Below are 17,597 nucleotides of genomic sequence, written 5' to 3'. Positions count from 1 at the left end.
TAATTTATATTTTATCATTACCATGTGCGTGACAAAATTCATAAAATCCCTTTCGGTCCAAGTTATTTCTAATGAAATTTCTCCTTTTTAAATCACAATATTAATAATGGATTTTGATGTTTTGTGATTATAAATCAAGTGTATAATGATCTAAATTATTACAATGCATGAAAAATAAAGCTTCATTTTATAATTTACAATTTTTGACTTGTAACTGAAATTAAAAATGACTTTTGAAATTTTCCAAACACGTTTTATACCTTGACTTTTGAAAAGGAAGTAGAAAAAATCAATACTAGATATTCCAAGTTGGAATTCGATTGAATTCCCCAAGAAAAAAACTTATAATTGATTTGTGGATTGTGTGAATGCAACAGATCAAGAAATACACGTATCCATTTCTTACAGGACACTGCACGGATGTTTAGCGGAACGGTTATCAGTTTTTGGATCCAGATTTCCAAGTGCATTCTTTCAAGAATTATTAATCTGTTTGCTTATGAGCAGCTGTGGTTTCCACGCTCTGAAGGAATGCGTGATCTTGTAAGATGGAGATAAGATCTTCCCATGATAGAATCGCCGGGAGTGTTGGTTAAGTTAGTTGACCAATTAGGGTTGGTGAGTGGGGGGTGAGAATCCAGTAGTGAATCTCGGGTTATGTCGCCAGGATCCAGACCCGGACACACTTGCTCCGGGTGTTTGGGTTCCATTCAATTATTTTTTCTTGTAAAAAAATTTGCATCCGTGCATGGTGGCTGTAAGAGAGAAGGGTTCCTCGGCTGAAAGTGGGAGAGAACCGTGGATGGTGGCAGCTGCATCGGGTCGTTGCTGGTGGCTGGGTCATGTTGATGGGGAGAAAATGAGAGGCAAGACATGGGTAGAACAGGAAATTAAAGCATAAGTAATAAGTATTAAATTGATTTAAAGAATATAGTCTTCTTAAAGCACCATCCACGATTACTAAAGTGAAATAATGACTCCATAAGCAAAAAAATAAAAATAAAAAAGAAATTAAAGCACCGGTAATGGGTGTTAAATCATGTCGACGTATACTAGTGAATCAAAACAGGAGTTATATCATATTGAAGTGGATTAGTGAATCTATAATTGAATCACAGCATGGAACTATGATTATTGAGATGGATAGATAAATACACAGTGATGGGATATTAGTTCGTCCATGGAGTACGGAGAAGTCTAACACTTGCAATGAAAAGGATGTAGGAAATTAAGAAGATGGTATGACGAGTGTAATGTTTAAAGGGAGACTTAATAATTGATAAATAGTATATAACCAATGGACAATGCAGCATGGTTTAAATATGATCGGAAAAGGGCCAATGAAGACGTGTTTAAATTTTAATATTGCATAATAACAAGAATAGTAACAATAATTATGATGATGATATTATTTCCTAGTAATGGTTATAGTAATAATAATAGTAATGATTATAATAACAATAATGACAATAATAATAATAATATAATAATAATAATAATAATAGTGATAATTAGTATTAGATTTGCTAAGAATTGAACTTTATTATTTTTATATGTATGGTATTTTTAATCTAGTAATCCGGGTTACGAGTTTGAAAAGTTGATTTAGCACAATATTCTTTTTAGTTTTTTTTTTATTGATTTCATCATCTAACATCATTTTTTAAAAATAAAAAAGTTTTTATGGTTTTCTTAAACTTATTTTCTAGTGAGCCAGCCCAATCCCATGACCTATGGCACAAGGTTTACAAGTTAACATAAGTTGGCAAGCTTTTTATTACTAGGTCTATATATTCATCATGCTATTTTAGGTTGACTTGATACTAGTTATGTCATTTTTTTATTTAATTGTATGCTTTTTAAGAGTTTTTTTTCTTCAAATTATCGTGATCTTTCTATTTCATTTTATTTATTATTATTATTATTTTATTATCTAATTAAAATAAAATCAGCTTATCAAGGATAATCATGGCTATAACTTGAGTTATTTATTTTTTTAATCTATTAAAAACATGTTTATATTGCGTTAGATATCGTTTTTTCTTCAACGTGAAATATGGACACACAGCGTGGCATGGGCCCATGTCTAATTATACTTAAAATTTAATTCGTGTGTTTGACAGTGTGATAACGGTTACTTTTCAAATTGCTTTTCGTGCCGAAATATATGCCAATGATGTTTTTTTATTTTTTTAAAATTATTCTTAACATCAGCACATCAAAACGATTTAAAAAGTATAAATTACACTTAATTTTAACAAAAAAAAAAATTCAAAATTTCTCAAAACACAGCCCCAAACACTACTGAAATCTTTGTGCGCGTATGCGTGCGTTCGTGGAGTATTTTACGGTTAATTATATGCTTTGGTATGGGATTATTAAAGGGACAATAACAATCTCCAACCCAGTGTTTTTGGAGGGTAGCCTCTAAAATTGAAGGATCTTTTCAGCCTCTAAACTTTTCCTTTCTATTTAGTCAAACCTAAAAAAGAACTCAGAATATTTTCTTACTTCTCCCTCTCTGTCACTCCTATTTTAATCATCTTCTATCTTTTTCACCGATAATCTGCTCTCTTTTTTATAATACTTATGATTACAGTAAACCTTATAAAAAAAATTAACTATGAAACCTTCGCTCGTAAATTGAAATTTATTCAATAAATAACAAAAATATTTTTTTAAACGAGAAATGCAAAATCAACATGTTGGTGTTCATCATGTATGTGATATCTTCATGTCAAATATCACATGGTGTATGATATAAAGTTGATATATTATTTTTGAAATACATGATATAATATTGTTTAACATGTGATGGTTACATAACATACAGAAGAGAGTGGGAAATCTCGAGGATATAACTCATTTGATTTTAGGATATAACTTATTTGATTGTATCTTGAGTATGTATTTTGAATTATATGTTTAAGTTTTATAAATTTTTAGGGTATTAAAAGTTTGTATTGTTATTAATTTTAGGATTTATAAATTTAGTTGAGATGTGCACAAATTATTCTAGATATTCATATTAATAAAAAATTTAAAAATAAAAATGTTAAATAATGTAGTTCAACTTATAAGATTTTAAGATTGTTTTAAAAAAAAAACACTAATTTAAATATCATAAATTTTAATTGATTAAAAGTTTATCTATTCATTAATTTTCATATTACAGGAAAGGTAAGTCGACATTTACAATTAAAAATAAATAAATAAAAGTGGGGTATCTCGAGAGGACAGCTTTGACGCGGTTTCAGTAAGACCACTGTTTTGGTTTCTGGCGGCAGTTTCTTTTTTTTTTTTTTCTAATCAAGCAAGCGTTATTTTTCTGCCACGTGTACGTTGCCCTTGACGTTGTAACTGCTACAATCACGCTAGTTTCTGGGCTGTGTGGGCCTTGTGGTGTCGAAAGAGTAGCCGCAGAGAACTTTTCAACAACCACCAACTGTACAGTGGCGCCAAAATAAAGTACGTTTCTCCTTTCACGTGCTCTCTCTACTTCGAGTTAGATTTAACATAAGACGTAAGAGACGGTGGAAATAAATTAGAAGAATAAAGGGGTTGATTCTTAACACCAAAAAAACGAAAAGAAAAAACACTCGACATGTACACATGAAATGCACGAGGTACGAGGGTGCTTATGAAGCCCAACCATTAATATGAAAAAAATGTTATTGATAAAAAAAAAACTATTTAGAATAGCTAATTATTTCTTAATATATAATTATTTTAATAATTTAATATAATCCGGCTAATTTTATAAATTTAAAAATAACCTAAATAATTCTCAATCAATATTAAATGATAAAATTTAAAAAATTTAATTAAAAAAAACAAAAAATAACTCAAATTAATTCAGATTAACTCATTAAATCTACGACACTGGTCATAAAACCAAAATAATTTTATAAAAAACAAAAAAAAACATAGATTTTTTAAAAAAATAAAAATAAAATAATATTAAAATAAATAATATTTTAATATCTCTACAAGACATGTAGGGATAACATATTTGTAAGAGGAATTGTAAAGTAGCATTTTGGTCGGCGCTTCTCTTGAAACATGAAAAATAAGTTTTTTTTTTATTATTATTCATGTTTGACCTTCCATTTAACATCTCCCTTATAATGCTCTAACATGATATTTTTAGCAGTCAATCGGCAACCAACTGTGTGCCTATTTAAGAGTTTCTTCATCAACTCAACTCGATTCGACCACTCGCATTAGCTTTTTCATATATATTATAGAAATCTCGAGCAAGATGATGTCCGTTTTCCACCCTTTTGGGCTACCCCTGCAAGGAAAAAGTGAATAAAACATGCCTACCGTGGTGATTCAAACAAATATAAAGGCATAGGCCTCCATCTGCTTTGTTGTGGGCCTCCAGAATCATAGGTCTAAAATCTACATGGGCCCAAATTGTTGGGCTCATTAGATGTTGATTTCAAGCACAGTGAGTATAGGAGGCTTGCACTGTTTAAACAGACGCAAATATTCAGTGGTTCATCGCTTCAAGGGACCAACTATAATCCACAGAGAGCCAGACGGTTCAAGTTCTGCTATGTTGATGAGGTGTATTTTTTTAGTCATTCTCATAGTTAGTTTAGGGTTTTTCAGGAGGATATTGTGTTAGAGAAGTGGATACAGAGATATACTTTTCATGTGTTGAGATTAAAAACAAAACACTTTTTGTTCCTCCAAACTTGAGAATATATAGCTTACCCTAGAAAAAAAAATTGAAGTTGCTTACATGGTAATGTAACAATTCTACTATATAACAACTTACCCCATTATAGTATAGCTACCCATGTCACCAATAACTCACCCTGAAAGTTGGTAATTCTAGTTGAAGTATAAATGAAGTTGTAGCTTGTACAACTTGACGTGATAGGTTATAAATATATGAGATGAGTGATAAAAATAAAAGAAGAGAGAAAAAATGGTGGTTGAGCAAAAACCAAACCCTATTAGGCTTGGTTAGTCCTTAACCCACCTGAGCTTGGCAAGGCTAGATTGAGCTTTGCCCGAAGCACACTAGCAAAACTTTTTTTTAGTATTTATATCATCATTTGCTCCCAAGTAAATTTTCAACAATTATTTTAAAAAAAAACTAATTTATCAAAAATTTAAATGCAAGGAGTAGAAACATCAAACAAAACATGACATATTTAAATATATTAATAGCAGGTGTGAATGTACTATTAGCATGTGAATGCTAGTTACATTATAGCACTAATGCCCGACATCTATAGGAGTAAAAGTATATGGCTATATCAAGAATTTTGGGACATCTTTCATATCATTATGCACACTTATGATAGAAAATCTTAGTCTTCCATCATAATAATGGTTATGTTAGGAATCTTGGTCCACCCCTTCACTATTTCATATGGTTCTTCTAGAACCATTTCATCATGATAATGATTGTCGGCATGATCATTACTATAAGTAGCCAGTACCCCCATCTTTTTTAACATCATGTCCTTTCTTTTAAATTATTTACAGGTGAACCTTTAGTGTGCAAAGACAAATGAGGAATCTTACTCTTCTTTTCTTGAATTTTTGGTTGGTTTTAAATGCCTAGCTGGATTAAAGATTTTTTTTTTTGGTAAAAGAGACCGAAGTTAGTACCTTTGCTAATGGAAGTTGTGGACCTAAATCTTCCCATCTTGCAAGTAAAAGTATAGGAGTTGGGTCTCCTTATCGAGGTGATGAGGGTATCTATTCTTTAGACACCAAACTAGCCAACCTTAATCTTAGCCCCTATACCTATATAGAAATACTGCAAACATTTGAGTTATTACTCAACTAATTGTAAACATAAAAGCAAGTATACAGCTAAGATTTCATTTTCCCATGAAAACACTAAGGTAGCAATTGAAAATTTTAAAATCACAACATCTATGTAATTTAAGTTAAGGCACTCTCTATCCTTATTTGGTTTTGTTAGAGATATATTTTTCTACTGCAACTTGTGTGTGAGCCAATTACACTTAAATGGGTGAATGAATCTGGTAGTTTTTGATAAATATTTGAGATTTAAGGGTCAAGTCCTATATGTTGATTTGCTTTAAGTTTTGCTTTAGCTTGTCTAGCTCTTATGCACGTAAGATAGGGGTGGCATGGTTCTATACTTTTTTATAAGAGAAGGACATGAAATCTATTCAGTGATATTTTTCCAGGCAAACCAATGTCAGTAAACAATTGGAGAAATGATTGGAAAATGAAAGGTTATAGTAGTTCAATAACTTCTGTTAAAAAGGTGTAGGGATATTTTCTAGTTTACAGGGCATATGTCGCAGATAATATTGTTTCTTCTTTAAACCCAAACGAGGAGTGTATTTAGGAATCTTATTGATAATTGTCAATACTACCTTCTTCGGCAAGCTTAAGGGTATTCTTTAAGCAACAATGTTTATGGTATGAAATATGGCATTTGATATAATGATATATTGGATGAAATTTGTTTTTAAATATTGAAACAATGACATATTGCATCAAATCGGGTTAACCCATTAAACTTGTGATCTAAGTCATGAGACTGTGATGACCATATATATAAAAAATCAAAACAAATTATAAAGACTAATTCCTAATTAACTCAAAATTAAAGGAAAAAATTCAAAAAATATATAAAAAAGAATTAAAAAATTATACGAGTCAATCCAGGTTAACCTACCAAACTCACAACCCATGACATAACATTGGAATAGCCCCATAGAAAATAAAAAAAAAATATATAAAATTTTTATTTTTCAACCAACCTAATGTTTAAATAAGAAATTGAAAAAAAAAATATTAAAAATTCCAACTCAACCTAGGCTAAGCTTTTAAACTGACGATTTGAATCATGATATTGAGAAAATTTTATAAAAAACAAATAAAAAAAATACAAAGCTCCATTTTCAATATATCCTATAATGATGGTTGAAATAAAAAAAAAAAATTAAATCCATGAAATTACAATAACTCTAGAAAACTTATTGAAAAAAATAAATTATAGAAGTTAGTTTTCAAACAAATAAAATAAATAAAAAATAAAAACCATAATGAAGGTTTTTTTTAACATTTTCTGTTTTGAGGGGACGTGGAAGCATGTCAGCCATATTTTTCTTTCCTTCTCATTCACCTCTCTCCCCTTTTTTAAACCTAACACAGAAGAGAGAGGAGTTCCCGGCAGATAGAATAAAGAAAGGTGCAAAATCTGAAACCCGGGTGCAAAATTATAATTTTACACCGAGTTTAGTAATTTTACACGATTTTTCTAGATAGATATTAGCTTATAAAATTGTATAAATGATCCCACGATTTTGACAACCATGAATATAGATACTCTTAAGAAATCGATGCTCTGATTTGACAGGAAATTCCGCAACCCCAAATAAACAAGGGCGTGAACTTCGAAGACAAACAAGCTCAAACACACTAAAAATTAACCTTAATATGTACAAAGGTGCGCACTAGAATATCGAGTCCAAATAAAAATTGCAATGCCTCCTGTTGAACTCTATCATGCTACCGTAAGTACGGTCAGCAATACCAACAAAAAGAGCTTCTGTATCGGGGCTGAAGGAAATGCCAGCTATCTCCCCAAATATATCTATCTCCTGGCATTTGACGTAATCAGATTGTGTATCAAAAACATGAACGAAGTCCGCAGGCTCAGCCATTGCCAAAAAGCGACCACCTGAGGTGAACTTTAGACCTCTTATTGCCCCCATATTCCCTTTTAATACTGCAAGGGACTGGGTCAGATTCCTTATATCCCACAGCCTGCACGTAGTGTCTTGGTTTCCGGTGGCCAAAACCTGTCCGTTAGGGTGCCAGGCAGATGCAAAGGAATAATCCAGATGCCCTTTGAGGCTGCTGGTCACTTTCCCTGAATTGGCATCGGCAATCAAGCATTCAGCACTGTCCCCAAGCACTGCAAGCAGCTTACCATCTGGGCTAACAGAGGTGTTCTGAGATGAACAATTTTAAGGAGCAGTGTGAGCATGTCATAAATATTTAAAACCAGAAAAGAATTAAGAACTCTCAGGCAGTTTCTGGTGGAAGGCACTCACATTTACAGACCAATTAAAGGAGAAAGTATTCAGCGAGGCAAACGTTTCAGCATCAAATACTCTGACTTGAGCATCGTTATTGGCAACCATAATCCTCATTGCGCCACTGCAAAAAACACGAGTCATGTTAGCTGTCTCCTTGGGGAAAGAAAATGGCTTTCAAACTTTTTGTATTGACTAGTTCCTCACTTGTGGTTATGATATACATCCACTGCATTGGTTATGGCATTTTCACCTGTTGTTATTTTTGTGCAGAATGCAACTCCAGGTTGATTCAAATACTGACCAAATGAAAGAACAGATAAGAAGACACGTGAGAAACAAAAAATCTCAAGTCAAAGGTTCAAAAGAAGCACATATACTCATCCAGCCACTTCGATACCATGCAAATAAGTTCTCCTTGGAAACCGCCTGCCACCATCAAGTTCTCCTTAACAGCCATAGTGCTTATCTGCACTCTGGAGAGTGACTTAGACAACAATCCTGGGCGTTGCTGTAAAAAAGAACAGGAAATGCTTCAGACAAGAATCAAGTGCAAGACTAAATTATGGTAGTCATGTTGAACCAGGATCCCAAGGTCATACCCAGGTCGGAGCAATTGGTTTAGCCACATTGAGTACTTCTTTGCCATGCCGCAGTAGTGATGACCAATGCATAACCGAGTAATTTTGCATAAGATACACATCATGTTTTGATGTTGCCCACAGCAGATTCCTCAGCTGCACAATGCAAAGACAAACAGAAGACCAGAACATTAATAACAAAATTCCTCCGATTAGAATATTCAAAACTCCTGTTGGAAAAATAAAAAAAACAAAATCAAGAGCTAAAATCAGAGCAGGTCTTTCAAGCATGAAAATTTGAAGCAAATATTATGCTACATACATATAGTTGCTCAATCTGCACCATTAAAAACAATTAGGCCATTGACTGATGTTTATATTGTATAATAATTGTAGGCAGTTTTAGAATGAGGCTTTTGTAGTGAAGTACATGTGGAAACAAAAATTTAGTGAACACAAGAAGAAATTGTAATATAGATGCATGAGCAGTAAATAACAGGAAAGGAGCATGGAGCTAATTAAACATGAGAGAAGTGTACAAGCTACAAAAGGCTTGGGAATGCATTAATAGAATGCCACATGCAGAAATGCAAATTTTGCGTTAATTTGGCCCCTTGAGCTTGATACAGGGTAGATAAACTACAGGAATTTGTACAGAGGAGGCCTCTTAAATGCTCAGATATTTTCCTATCATACCATATAAAAAACGTACTTTAACTGCGCCAGCTGCTCAGATATAACTTCCACCCTGCTTAAAAGGCTGAAATAAAGAGAGATAACCGTCCTAAATGCCACAGATTGGTTAAGCCATACGATATATTCAACAACTCAAAGAACATACAATCTATGAGATATTGCAATGAGTGCACATAAATCACAGGTCAACAGACCATAGAAGGCCAGACATGCACATCATGATAAGCACCAAGTAGCATGTGCTATGAAAGGCTCAACCAATAATATAAAGCAAGAACATCCAGCAGATAGATGGTCTACAGGAATCATAAACGGAAATAAAAAACTCTATTCCACTACAATTAGAGCTAACTGCCGTACTTTCATACTTTCGAAAAGTTTTCAGCTCTTGTAGAGTTAGCAAACATGCAAAGGTAATGTATATATTCATTTTACTCTAGTAATATCTAGCACAGGAATCATTATTGATACTAGCTTATGACTCTTAAAAACATATGAGGGTTGATGGATCCATGATCACAGATGCATAGAATGTGTCTGAGACTATGTGAGCATCTATGATGTAAAAAAGTCATGTACAGTCTCAACTTTGTTTGTTATTTGAAGCATTCGTGTATTTAGCAATCACAAAAGAAAATCAGGAATTCCATTTCAGACCATAGGTGCTATGCATCAATATCCAATCATGGCAACTGTAGAGAACTATCTGGCACACATTCAAAATTGTACCTTATAAAATTGATATTTCAATTTTATTAAAATTTGAGAAACTGTTAACCAGTGGATGTACAAAGTAAGTATCCTTCAAAAATCTGCAGCAAAGAGTATTAGTAAACATGACCCCCAACTTGGTGCTATATAGTTGGGGGGGGGATTCAAATATTTCTGGAAGCTGAAGTTATGTTAAAGAACGAGGAAATTTTTCTCACATTAATTTCCAAAAAATATACTTTCAAATTCAGAAAAGATTTAATCACCATCCTGTAGGCCTGCAGAGGACTTGGTCGATGGTTGTTCATAAGTTGAGAGCATCCCAAATAATTAGAGAAATGCTAAACCTAGCATAAAGTTGATCAATTTTAAACTCCATACCTCTGACAAATTCAGGCACACAGAGCTATTATCGCATATAAAGATATCCATAAAGGATATAATATAATCACAACACCTGCAAAACTATAATGATTTTGCAATAATCGATGCTTGAACCATCTGTTAGAGGAGATCAGTTTAAATATGGGGTGGTGAGTTGTGTTGATCTACTGAAGATGCATTAAGCATGGATCTCATGATGTGCAGCAGTTTTATAAACTTGCAATATATGAAATATGGAGGGCTTGGGCAATGAGAATGTGAAGTTCTTATGCATCAAGACTTCTAACTATGAAAAAATGCACTTGTATGAAGTAGAAAAAAATCAAAGAACTCCACTTTAAATAATTTTTTAGAACAAAGAAATGAGAAACTCAGCACTGAAACAATGCGATGAATTCGCCAAAAAAGATGAAACTAATTTTGTTGATGAAACATGAAATCAATTAAATAGGCGAGTGTAAAGTACATCAGCCTCTACCTGAAAATGAACGATTGTGGATTTGACAAGCCTTGTGTTGTACTGAAAGTCATAAAAAGTCTGTCCCTTCTCTACTTCCAAGCATTCCTGTCAATTAAATATACTAATCAGCAATTCTCTTATTAAGTTTTTGCTCGAGAAAATAAAATAACATGTTCATCTTCCATTCAGCTTTAATAATCTAATCACTTCCTCTTTTACCGAAAAAACCAGAACATAAAATAGCAGTGAACAGTCCCTGTTTAGATCAATACCGAGTAAACAATACAAGCTAGCTAAGAATTCTAGCAAACAGACCTTATCAAGCTCGAAGCGAGGAAGCGAGAGGTTCTCGTAATTCTTATACTGCTTTAAACGCGTCTCACGATACTTATCTCTAGTAAAATTAAGCCTCTCCCAGGGTATTCCCTGTATATCCTTGCCGTTTCTTGCCTCTACAGCAGATGTATCAGTCTGTGGCTTACTCTGCAACACCATCCCTCACCATCAATCTCTTCTTTCATACACCAAAAACTATATAAAAACAAGAGCAAACGTACCGATTCGAAGTCATCTTCAAATTCGGAGTCCACGACGTCATCCAAATCGTCGTTTCTTTGAGGCTCATCTTCTCTGAATAAATCGTCTCCAAAAGGATCATCAACTACGTACTCGAGATCGTTGTTGTGGAAGTGATCCATTATCCTACAATACCAGAAAACCGTAATTCAATCGATCAGTAAATAAATAATTTGAAACTAAAAAAAAATTAAGGACCTAATTAAACTTAATGATTCTCCAGAACCTTTTAAGAAATACAAAGGTCGGTCTCCAGCAACTTTGCAATTTGGTATATAACTGATTATACGATGTTTGCATCAAGCGTGATTAACTAAACTAAGAGTTAAAAAAAAATTGTGTATATATATAATTTAAAGAAACAAAAATAGAGTAAAAATAATGGTAAATGAAAGAGGTTTTCATCGTTACATTAACCAAACGCGCAAACACAAGCAGCAAGATAATCCGAATTTTGGTAGACCTTAAAGAGAGGAAAGGGTAGGAAGCGAAAGATAAAACGCAAATGAGAACGTTAAATAAGTTATCTTAACTGTTTCCTGAGAAACGAGCAGAAAAATAACAGAGGTAATCTTGGGGAAAAGAAGGCGTTGGATTTGGGATTCCAGAAGAGAGAGAGAGCTGAGTGTTTTCAGAGGAAAAAGAAAACGGTTTCTGTTGCAGGAAGGAAGGAAGGAAGGAAGCATCTAGAGCGAGAGCTGCCAGAACAGCGGACCCTGACATGGTACTTATAATGGTGATTTCGGACCCACTGGCGGGGACCTCGTATGTTTATTTGTTTAGTATTGTGGTGGAAAAATAATTTTTTAAAAAAATTAAAAAAAGTTATTTTAAATTAATATATTTTTGATATTTTTAATTATTTTGATATATTAATTTCAAAAATAATTTTTTAAAAATAAAAAAATATTATTTGCATACTTTTTTAAATGAAAAGCACTTTAAAAAAGCAACAGGAACCACTCCTAAACACGCATTTAAGGGGTGTGCAGTACACGGTATATTTAGAAATATATTAAAATATATTTTTTAAAAATTATATTAATTTATTAAAATTATTAAAAAATTATAAATTCAATATTTTTTTAAAAATAAATATATTTTTTAAAATGCAACTTACAAACAGTCACTTGGAAGCCCACAAAGGTGCTCGTTTGAAGGATACACTCAAACCGTCTTTCTTTAATTAACTTTTAACTTTTAATTTAATTTCTCTTAATTTTTTTTATTTCTCTATTTTTCTTCATACAGGGAAAAAGAGGTTGATGTTTTTCAGAAATTAACTGTCACTTTTGTGTAGAAGTTCCCCGAACGTACAGTGATGAGCTGTAATTCTACGGTGCAATGTATCTGGCAAGTTCAGAGATTCTTTTATTGTTTTAAAAATAGGGAAGAAAATCTATGGCAAGGTTTCACATTTACTGCTAAGATTATGTCATTTTCGGCCTATTTAATTTTGTATTTTGAAAATATTTTTTTAAAAAAATAATTTTGTTTATTTTTTATTAATTTTAAATTAATATATTTTTAGTGTTTTTAAATCATTTTGATGTGTTAATATCAAAAATAATTTTTAAAAAATAAAAAAATATATATTTAAACACAAAAATTATTTAAAAAATAATTATAATCAATTTACCAAACTAGCTATTCGTCTTTCATAACAAATTTCAAACGAATCCTGGTTACTGTAATGAAACTCTTCTTGGACTGATTATTGCAAAGAAACTAAGCAATTTTTGTTACGATCGGAAAGAAAGCGCAGCACGCTTCTGCTAACTTACCCAGCATTCACCCCTTTTTATTAAAAAAAAGTCTTCTTTCTTCTCTTTTTCAAAGATATCTCACTCTTTACTCCTTGAAAGGTAGAGTCATCGTGTAAAACTAAGAAGAAAAAATTTATACTATCTTAATCATATTTTTTATCCAAAACACCATAAGAGGTTGATGTTTTATTATGTAGTTCTTCTTCTCAGGTTTCAATATTCATAACACTATTCACGGGGCAAATTTCCCTCATTGATCCCTCTAAAAATTTATCTTTGTTTCAATGCGGTCATCCAATTTTTATTCTTTCAACCCAGTCCTTAAAAATTGAAGCAAGATGGTTTATGAAAAATTATTTTTCTTTATTTATAGTTATTTTTTTAATATTATACTTGATAGTTTTTTTCTAGTTTATTTAGGACTTTTATTACATTTCTTTTATTTTCAAGCTTCTTGATTTGTTTTTGGTTGATTTTTAGATTTATTTAAGGAGTTATAAATTTCTTATAAAAAAATACTTGAGAAAAATATTTAATAATAGAATTTTGAATTAGAATTTTTGTATAATGATCATATTCATCATAATCTTATGTTATTTGTGTTTATTGTTTTTTTTTATGTTATTTTTTCTCGTGTTAAAAGCTTTATTGTGATTGTACTAGATTTTTTTCATTCTCTTCATATTACATGTTATTGCATGTATGAAGCATCAAATATTGTTTCGGGATTAAACGAGGAATCAATTTTACTATAAGATTTTTAACAACCACAAAGAGCAAACTAAAAGAATAAAAACTAAAATTAAAATTGACAAAAATTGACATCATTCTTCCATGTTTGTTGTTCGAGAGGTGTATAAATCTACACATGATCCTTTAAATTTTAACTTTTTTTACATATGATCCCTTTTCTTCATGGATTTTTTCTTTAGGTCTTTAATTTCGTTTATTTCATGTTTCGGTTCCTAATTAATCTTGAGAAATGAAATATCATGTTACCATAAAACTTTGAGGAGAAAGAAATATATTGAGTGACTGGATTCAAACCACCAATAACTTAATAAAGGTGGTTTGTAGGAAGGAAGTTGGTGTTCATGGACTCGGCTTTGAGAAATAAACATAACAAAGGTGGTTTTCACTTTGAATGGTGTCGGAAAAAGCAGATCAAATATTGTAATTTTTTTATTTGATTTTATTCTAAATTTTTAGGAATGTGTTTTATTGTTAAAAAGGAGATTATGGAGGTTTCTATGTTTTTTTATTCAAGTTGTTGGATAAAAAAATGGTTGGAATCTGGGTTTTTAAGGTCCCAATCCTTAATTTTCTAATCACTTATTTAAAATAAATAAATTAGAATCAACAAAATTATCCTCCCTTTAAGGAAAAAGAAATAGTTGCACTGGGTTTTTACATGGACTAAACACGCGGAACCATTCTTTTAACCCGTGCTCGCTTGACCCTTTAATTCTTTATTTCATTATTTTTTTTCTTGTATTTTATAATTATATTTTTTAAAGATAAAATATTTGAATGATGTTTAGATAATTATCATGCTATGCAATTATTTCCAAATAATTATAGCATCTTTTATGATAATATTAACAATAATTTTTTAAATAATTATATATGAATCTGATGTGTATAAATTTATAAATATAGATGAAATATCTATTTTTTTAGATTTCATGTATTTTTTATCAGGTTCATAATTGTTATATCCTTTAATAAATTCCCATAAAAATTATTAGTTCAATATTGTTTATTAAGATTTTCTTTTAAAAATATTATAAGTTTTTTTAAAAAAAACAATACCTGTGATTAAAGAAAATTTGGTGAAAATAATAAACAAGGGGAAGATGTTTTAATTAAAAAGATATCTCGCATATACTCATTTCAAATCGTTAAATTTTTTTATATTGATTTTAATTGTATATAGCTTCTATGCAATAAACAATACAGTGAAAAAAAATCTGCTAAAAAACACATCAATAACAAAAGGAGGATTTATATTATCAATTATAATTTTCTATATAATTTAAATTATTATTCTTCTCATGAAAAATTCATTTTTATTATCAATAAATCAAATAAAAAAAATTAAAAAGCATCCCACGTTATAAAATCAAATGTCTTCATATACTTCCAACTTTCCATTTAAATACCTAGCTAATATTAGCAATTATTTTTACGATTCATAGGATCACATACCTTTTATTTTATTTTATTAAATACATGCATTAATCATAGAGTCTATAATACAATGTCTGAATATTTTTTATGTATAAAATTAACATGAAATCTTCTCTACATAAACATAGGGGCCCGAGTATAGATGAACGATTCCGGCGCTAAATCATGCATGATCACATGCTCTCTCTGTAAAATTAAAAGAACAAAAAAACTAACAATTTATCAAGCTTTTTTTTATTAAAAATAGGTAAGCGAAAAAAAAATTCTGGTAATCCATTTAAGATGAGGCAAGTGGAAAAAGAAGAAGAAGAAGCAGGTTTATTAATACAATATCAAGCCTTTTCATTTAAAAAAAAGGTAAAATGTTGAGCTGACGCAAATCAACTCTCACATACGTGACCTAGGCTTAGGATCGAGGTCTGATAAAACTAATAAAAATGGCCCACCTCGTAGAGGAGATATGAGAAATTTTGTCTCGTAACTAATTTTAATTGTGGTTATTTTTTATAGAATATTTTATTTAGAAAAATATTAAATAATTTTTTTTTAAATTAGTTTTTTTAAAATAATTTTAAAATATTAATTTGAAATAAAAAAATATAAAAAAATAAAATTTTTAAAAATATAAAAACAAACAGGCAGAAATTCAATTTGAAAACCCCCCCCCCCCGCGCGAAACACGAATCGGCTTAAATCTCTTGTTTTCCATACAAAGAACAAAAAGGTAGGGATACCATAGGATCTCTTTGCCGCAGGCCTCGAGCAGGGGTAAAGCTTGGTAATTTTTAACTATTTAGTCGGTATTTCAGCAGTAAAAATTTAAAATTAAGTTTGTTTTATTTTAAGATTTAAGGTTTATGATTAATAATTAATAATTATTAAAAATTTATATAATTATTAATTTCAGAATTTAAAGATTAATCAAAATATACATACAAACTGATCTGGATAATCACGTTAATTAAAATATATATATATTTCAAAGCTTAAATCACAAATCATGATCAGCTGAGTAATCTTACCAGTTTCTGTCATTCCCCACTTAAGATCCATTTTCCATCCGAGACCGAATCCACAAAAACAGCGGAAAGAAGACAAGCAGGAGAGCATCTATATCTCTTTCTTGCTTTGGAATTTCCTTTTCGTGAATTAGGTTTATCAGATAAAAACGACAGCAAACTCGTCCACTTTACCTATCGTTTTCTTGGTTGTATTTGTTATGTACAAATGAGATTCAGCCAGCGAACATCCTTCTATATATCACAGATATCAGAATCTTAAAAAGCTTTCACTGTGATTCTCCCATGCGCGATAAATTTACTCCATAGGATATAGAAAAGGCAATGTTCTCTCCCCCAAGGCACCGCCTCTTGTCCAACGATCCAGTTATTCTGTTCCAACTCTTATCAAATGAGTTCAAGGCCGTATTTGATTATTCGGTGATATAGTGAATATTTTAAGAAAAAAATTGATTTTTTTGTTTTAATATTTTTAGATGCTTTTAATATACCGGTATTAAAAATAAATTCTATAAAATAAAAAAATAATTATTATCTTAATATATTTTTAATCAATAAGTATTTTAAAAAATATTTAAAATATTGTGAACCTATAGTATAACGGACCCTTTCTATTGACGTGGAGGCAGTTACATCCTAGCTAACCTTCCACGTCCAATTTCATGGACGACCCAGAAGCAAAGTGCCACACGAAAGCACATGTTCAGTTTTTGTTTTGTTCAGAATATTTTTTTTAAAAAAAATATATATTAAAATAATATTAATTTTTTTTTTTTAAATTTATTTTTCATGTTAACACATGAAAAATATAAAAAATAATTAAATTTTTAACAAAGGCGTGGCGCCAAAAAAAGAAGGACAGAGAGCTGTAGAGTCTGATATGCTTGACATGCAGCAATAATTCATTAATTCTCCTTACTTTTCTTTTAACTTTTTCATCTACAATTATTTTTTTTCTAGAAACGGCTACATGATACTCGGATGCTCTTGCTGCCAAGCTTTTGCAACAGGGTCGTGATTTTACTTTGTTAGTTTGTTTTGACATGGACCGTGCCTGGTGGGTTCTCTTTTTCTATATGTACACGCTTTGCTTCATCTTCTTCTTCTTCTTAAGCTAGTTTGTTATTATGCTATCAATTATTTTTTAAAATGTATTTTGCATGTAAATG

At 31.0% G+C, this 17,597-nt stretch overlaps 1 protein-coding gene across 12 annotated transcripts; it reads right to left on the bottom strand.

The window, feature by feature from the left end:
• Positions 1-7,271: 7,271 nt before the first annotated feature.
• On the bottom strand, positions 7,272-12,157 carry LOC118049162 (uncharacterized WD repeat-containing protein C2A9.03). 12 transcript variants are annotated; one of them, XM_073407421.1, is made up of 10 exons: positions 11,987-12,157; positions 11,680-11,732; positions 11,435-11,579; positions 11,193-11,360; positions 10,896-10,982; positions 8,648-8,782; positions 8,446-8,556; positions 8,253-8,344; positions 8,064-8,169; positions 7,272-7,961 (listed from the first exon to the last, which is right to left on the bottom strand). In XM_073407421.1, exons 1-10 carry the CDS (start codon positions 12,137-12,139, stop codon positions 7,461-7,463), a joined length of 1,551 nt encoding a protein of 516 aa, XP_073263522.1. In that variant the 5' UTR covers positions 12,140-12,157; the 3' UTR covers positions 7,272-7,460. The 12 variants fall into 12 exon arrangements, with proteins under 12 accessions (XP_073263522.1, XP_073263525.1, XP_034914971.1 ...); XM_073407424.1 differs by lacking the exon at positions 11,987-12,157 and adding an exon at positions 11,865-11,980; XM_035059080.2 differs by lacking the exon at positions 11,680-11,732 and having other exon boundaries at positions 11,865-12,130.
• Between the last annotated feature and the right edge of the window lie 5,440 nt (positions 12,158-17,597).

Source organism: Populus alba, chromosome 2, assembly GCF_005239225.2.
Source record: "Populus alba chromosome 2, ASM523922v2, whole genome shotgun sequence".
In the NCBI taxonomy this organism is placed as follows: Eukaryota; Viridiplantae; Streptophyta; class Magnoliopsida; order Malpighiales; family Salicaceae; genus Populus; species Populus alba.
Note: the sequence above shows the minus strand (reverse complement) of the source record. Positions and strands in the feature narration are given on the sequence as shown.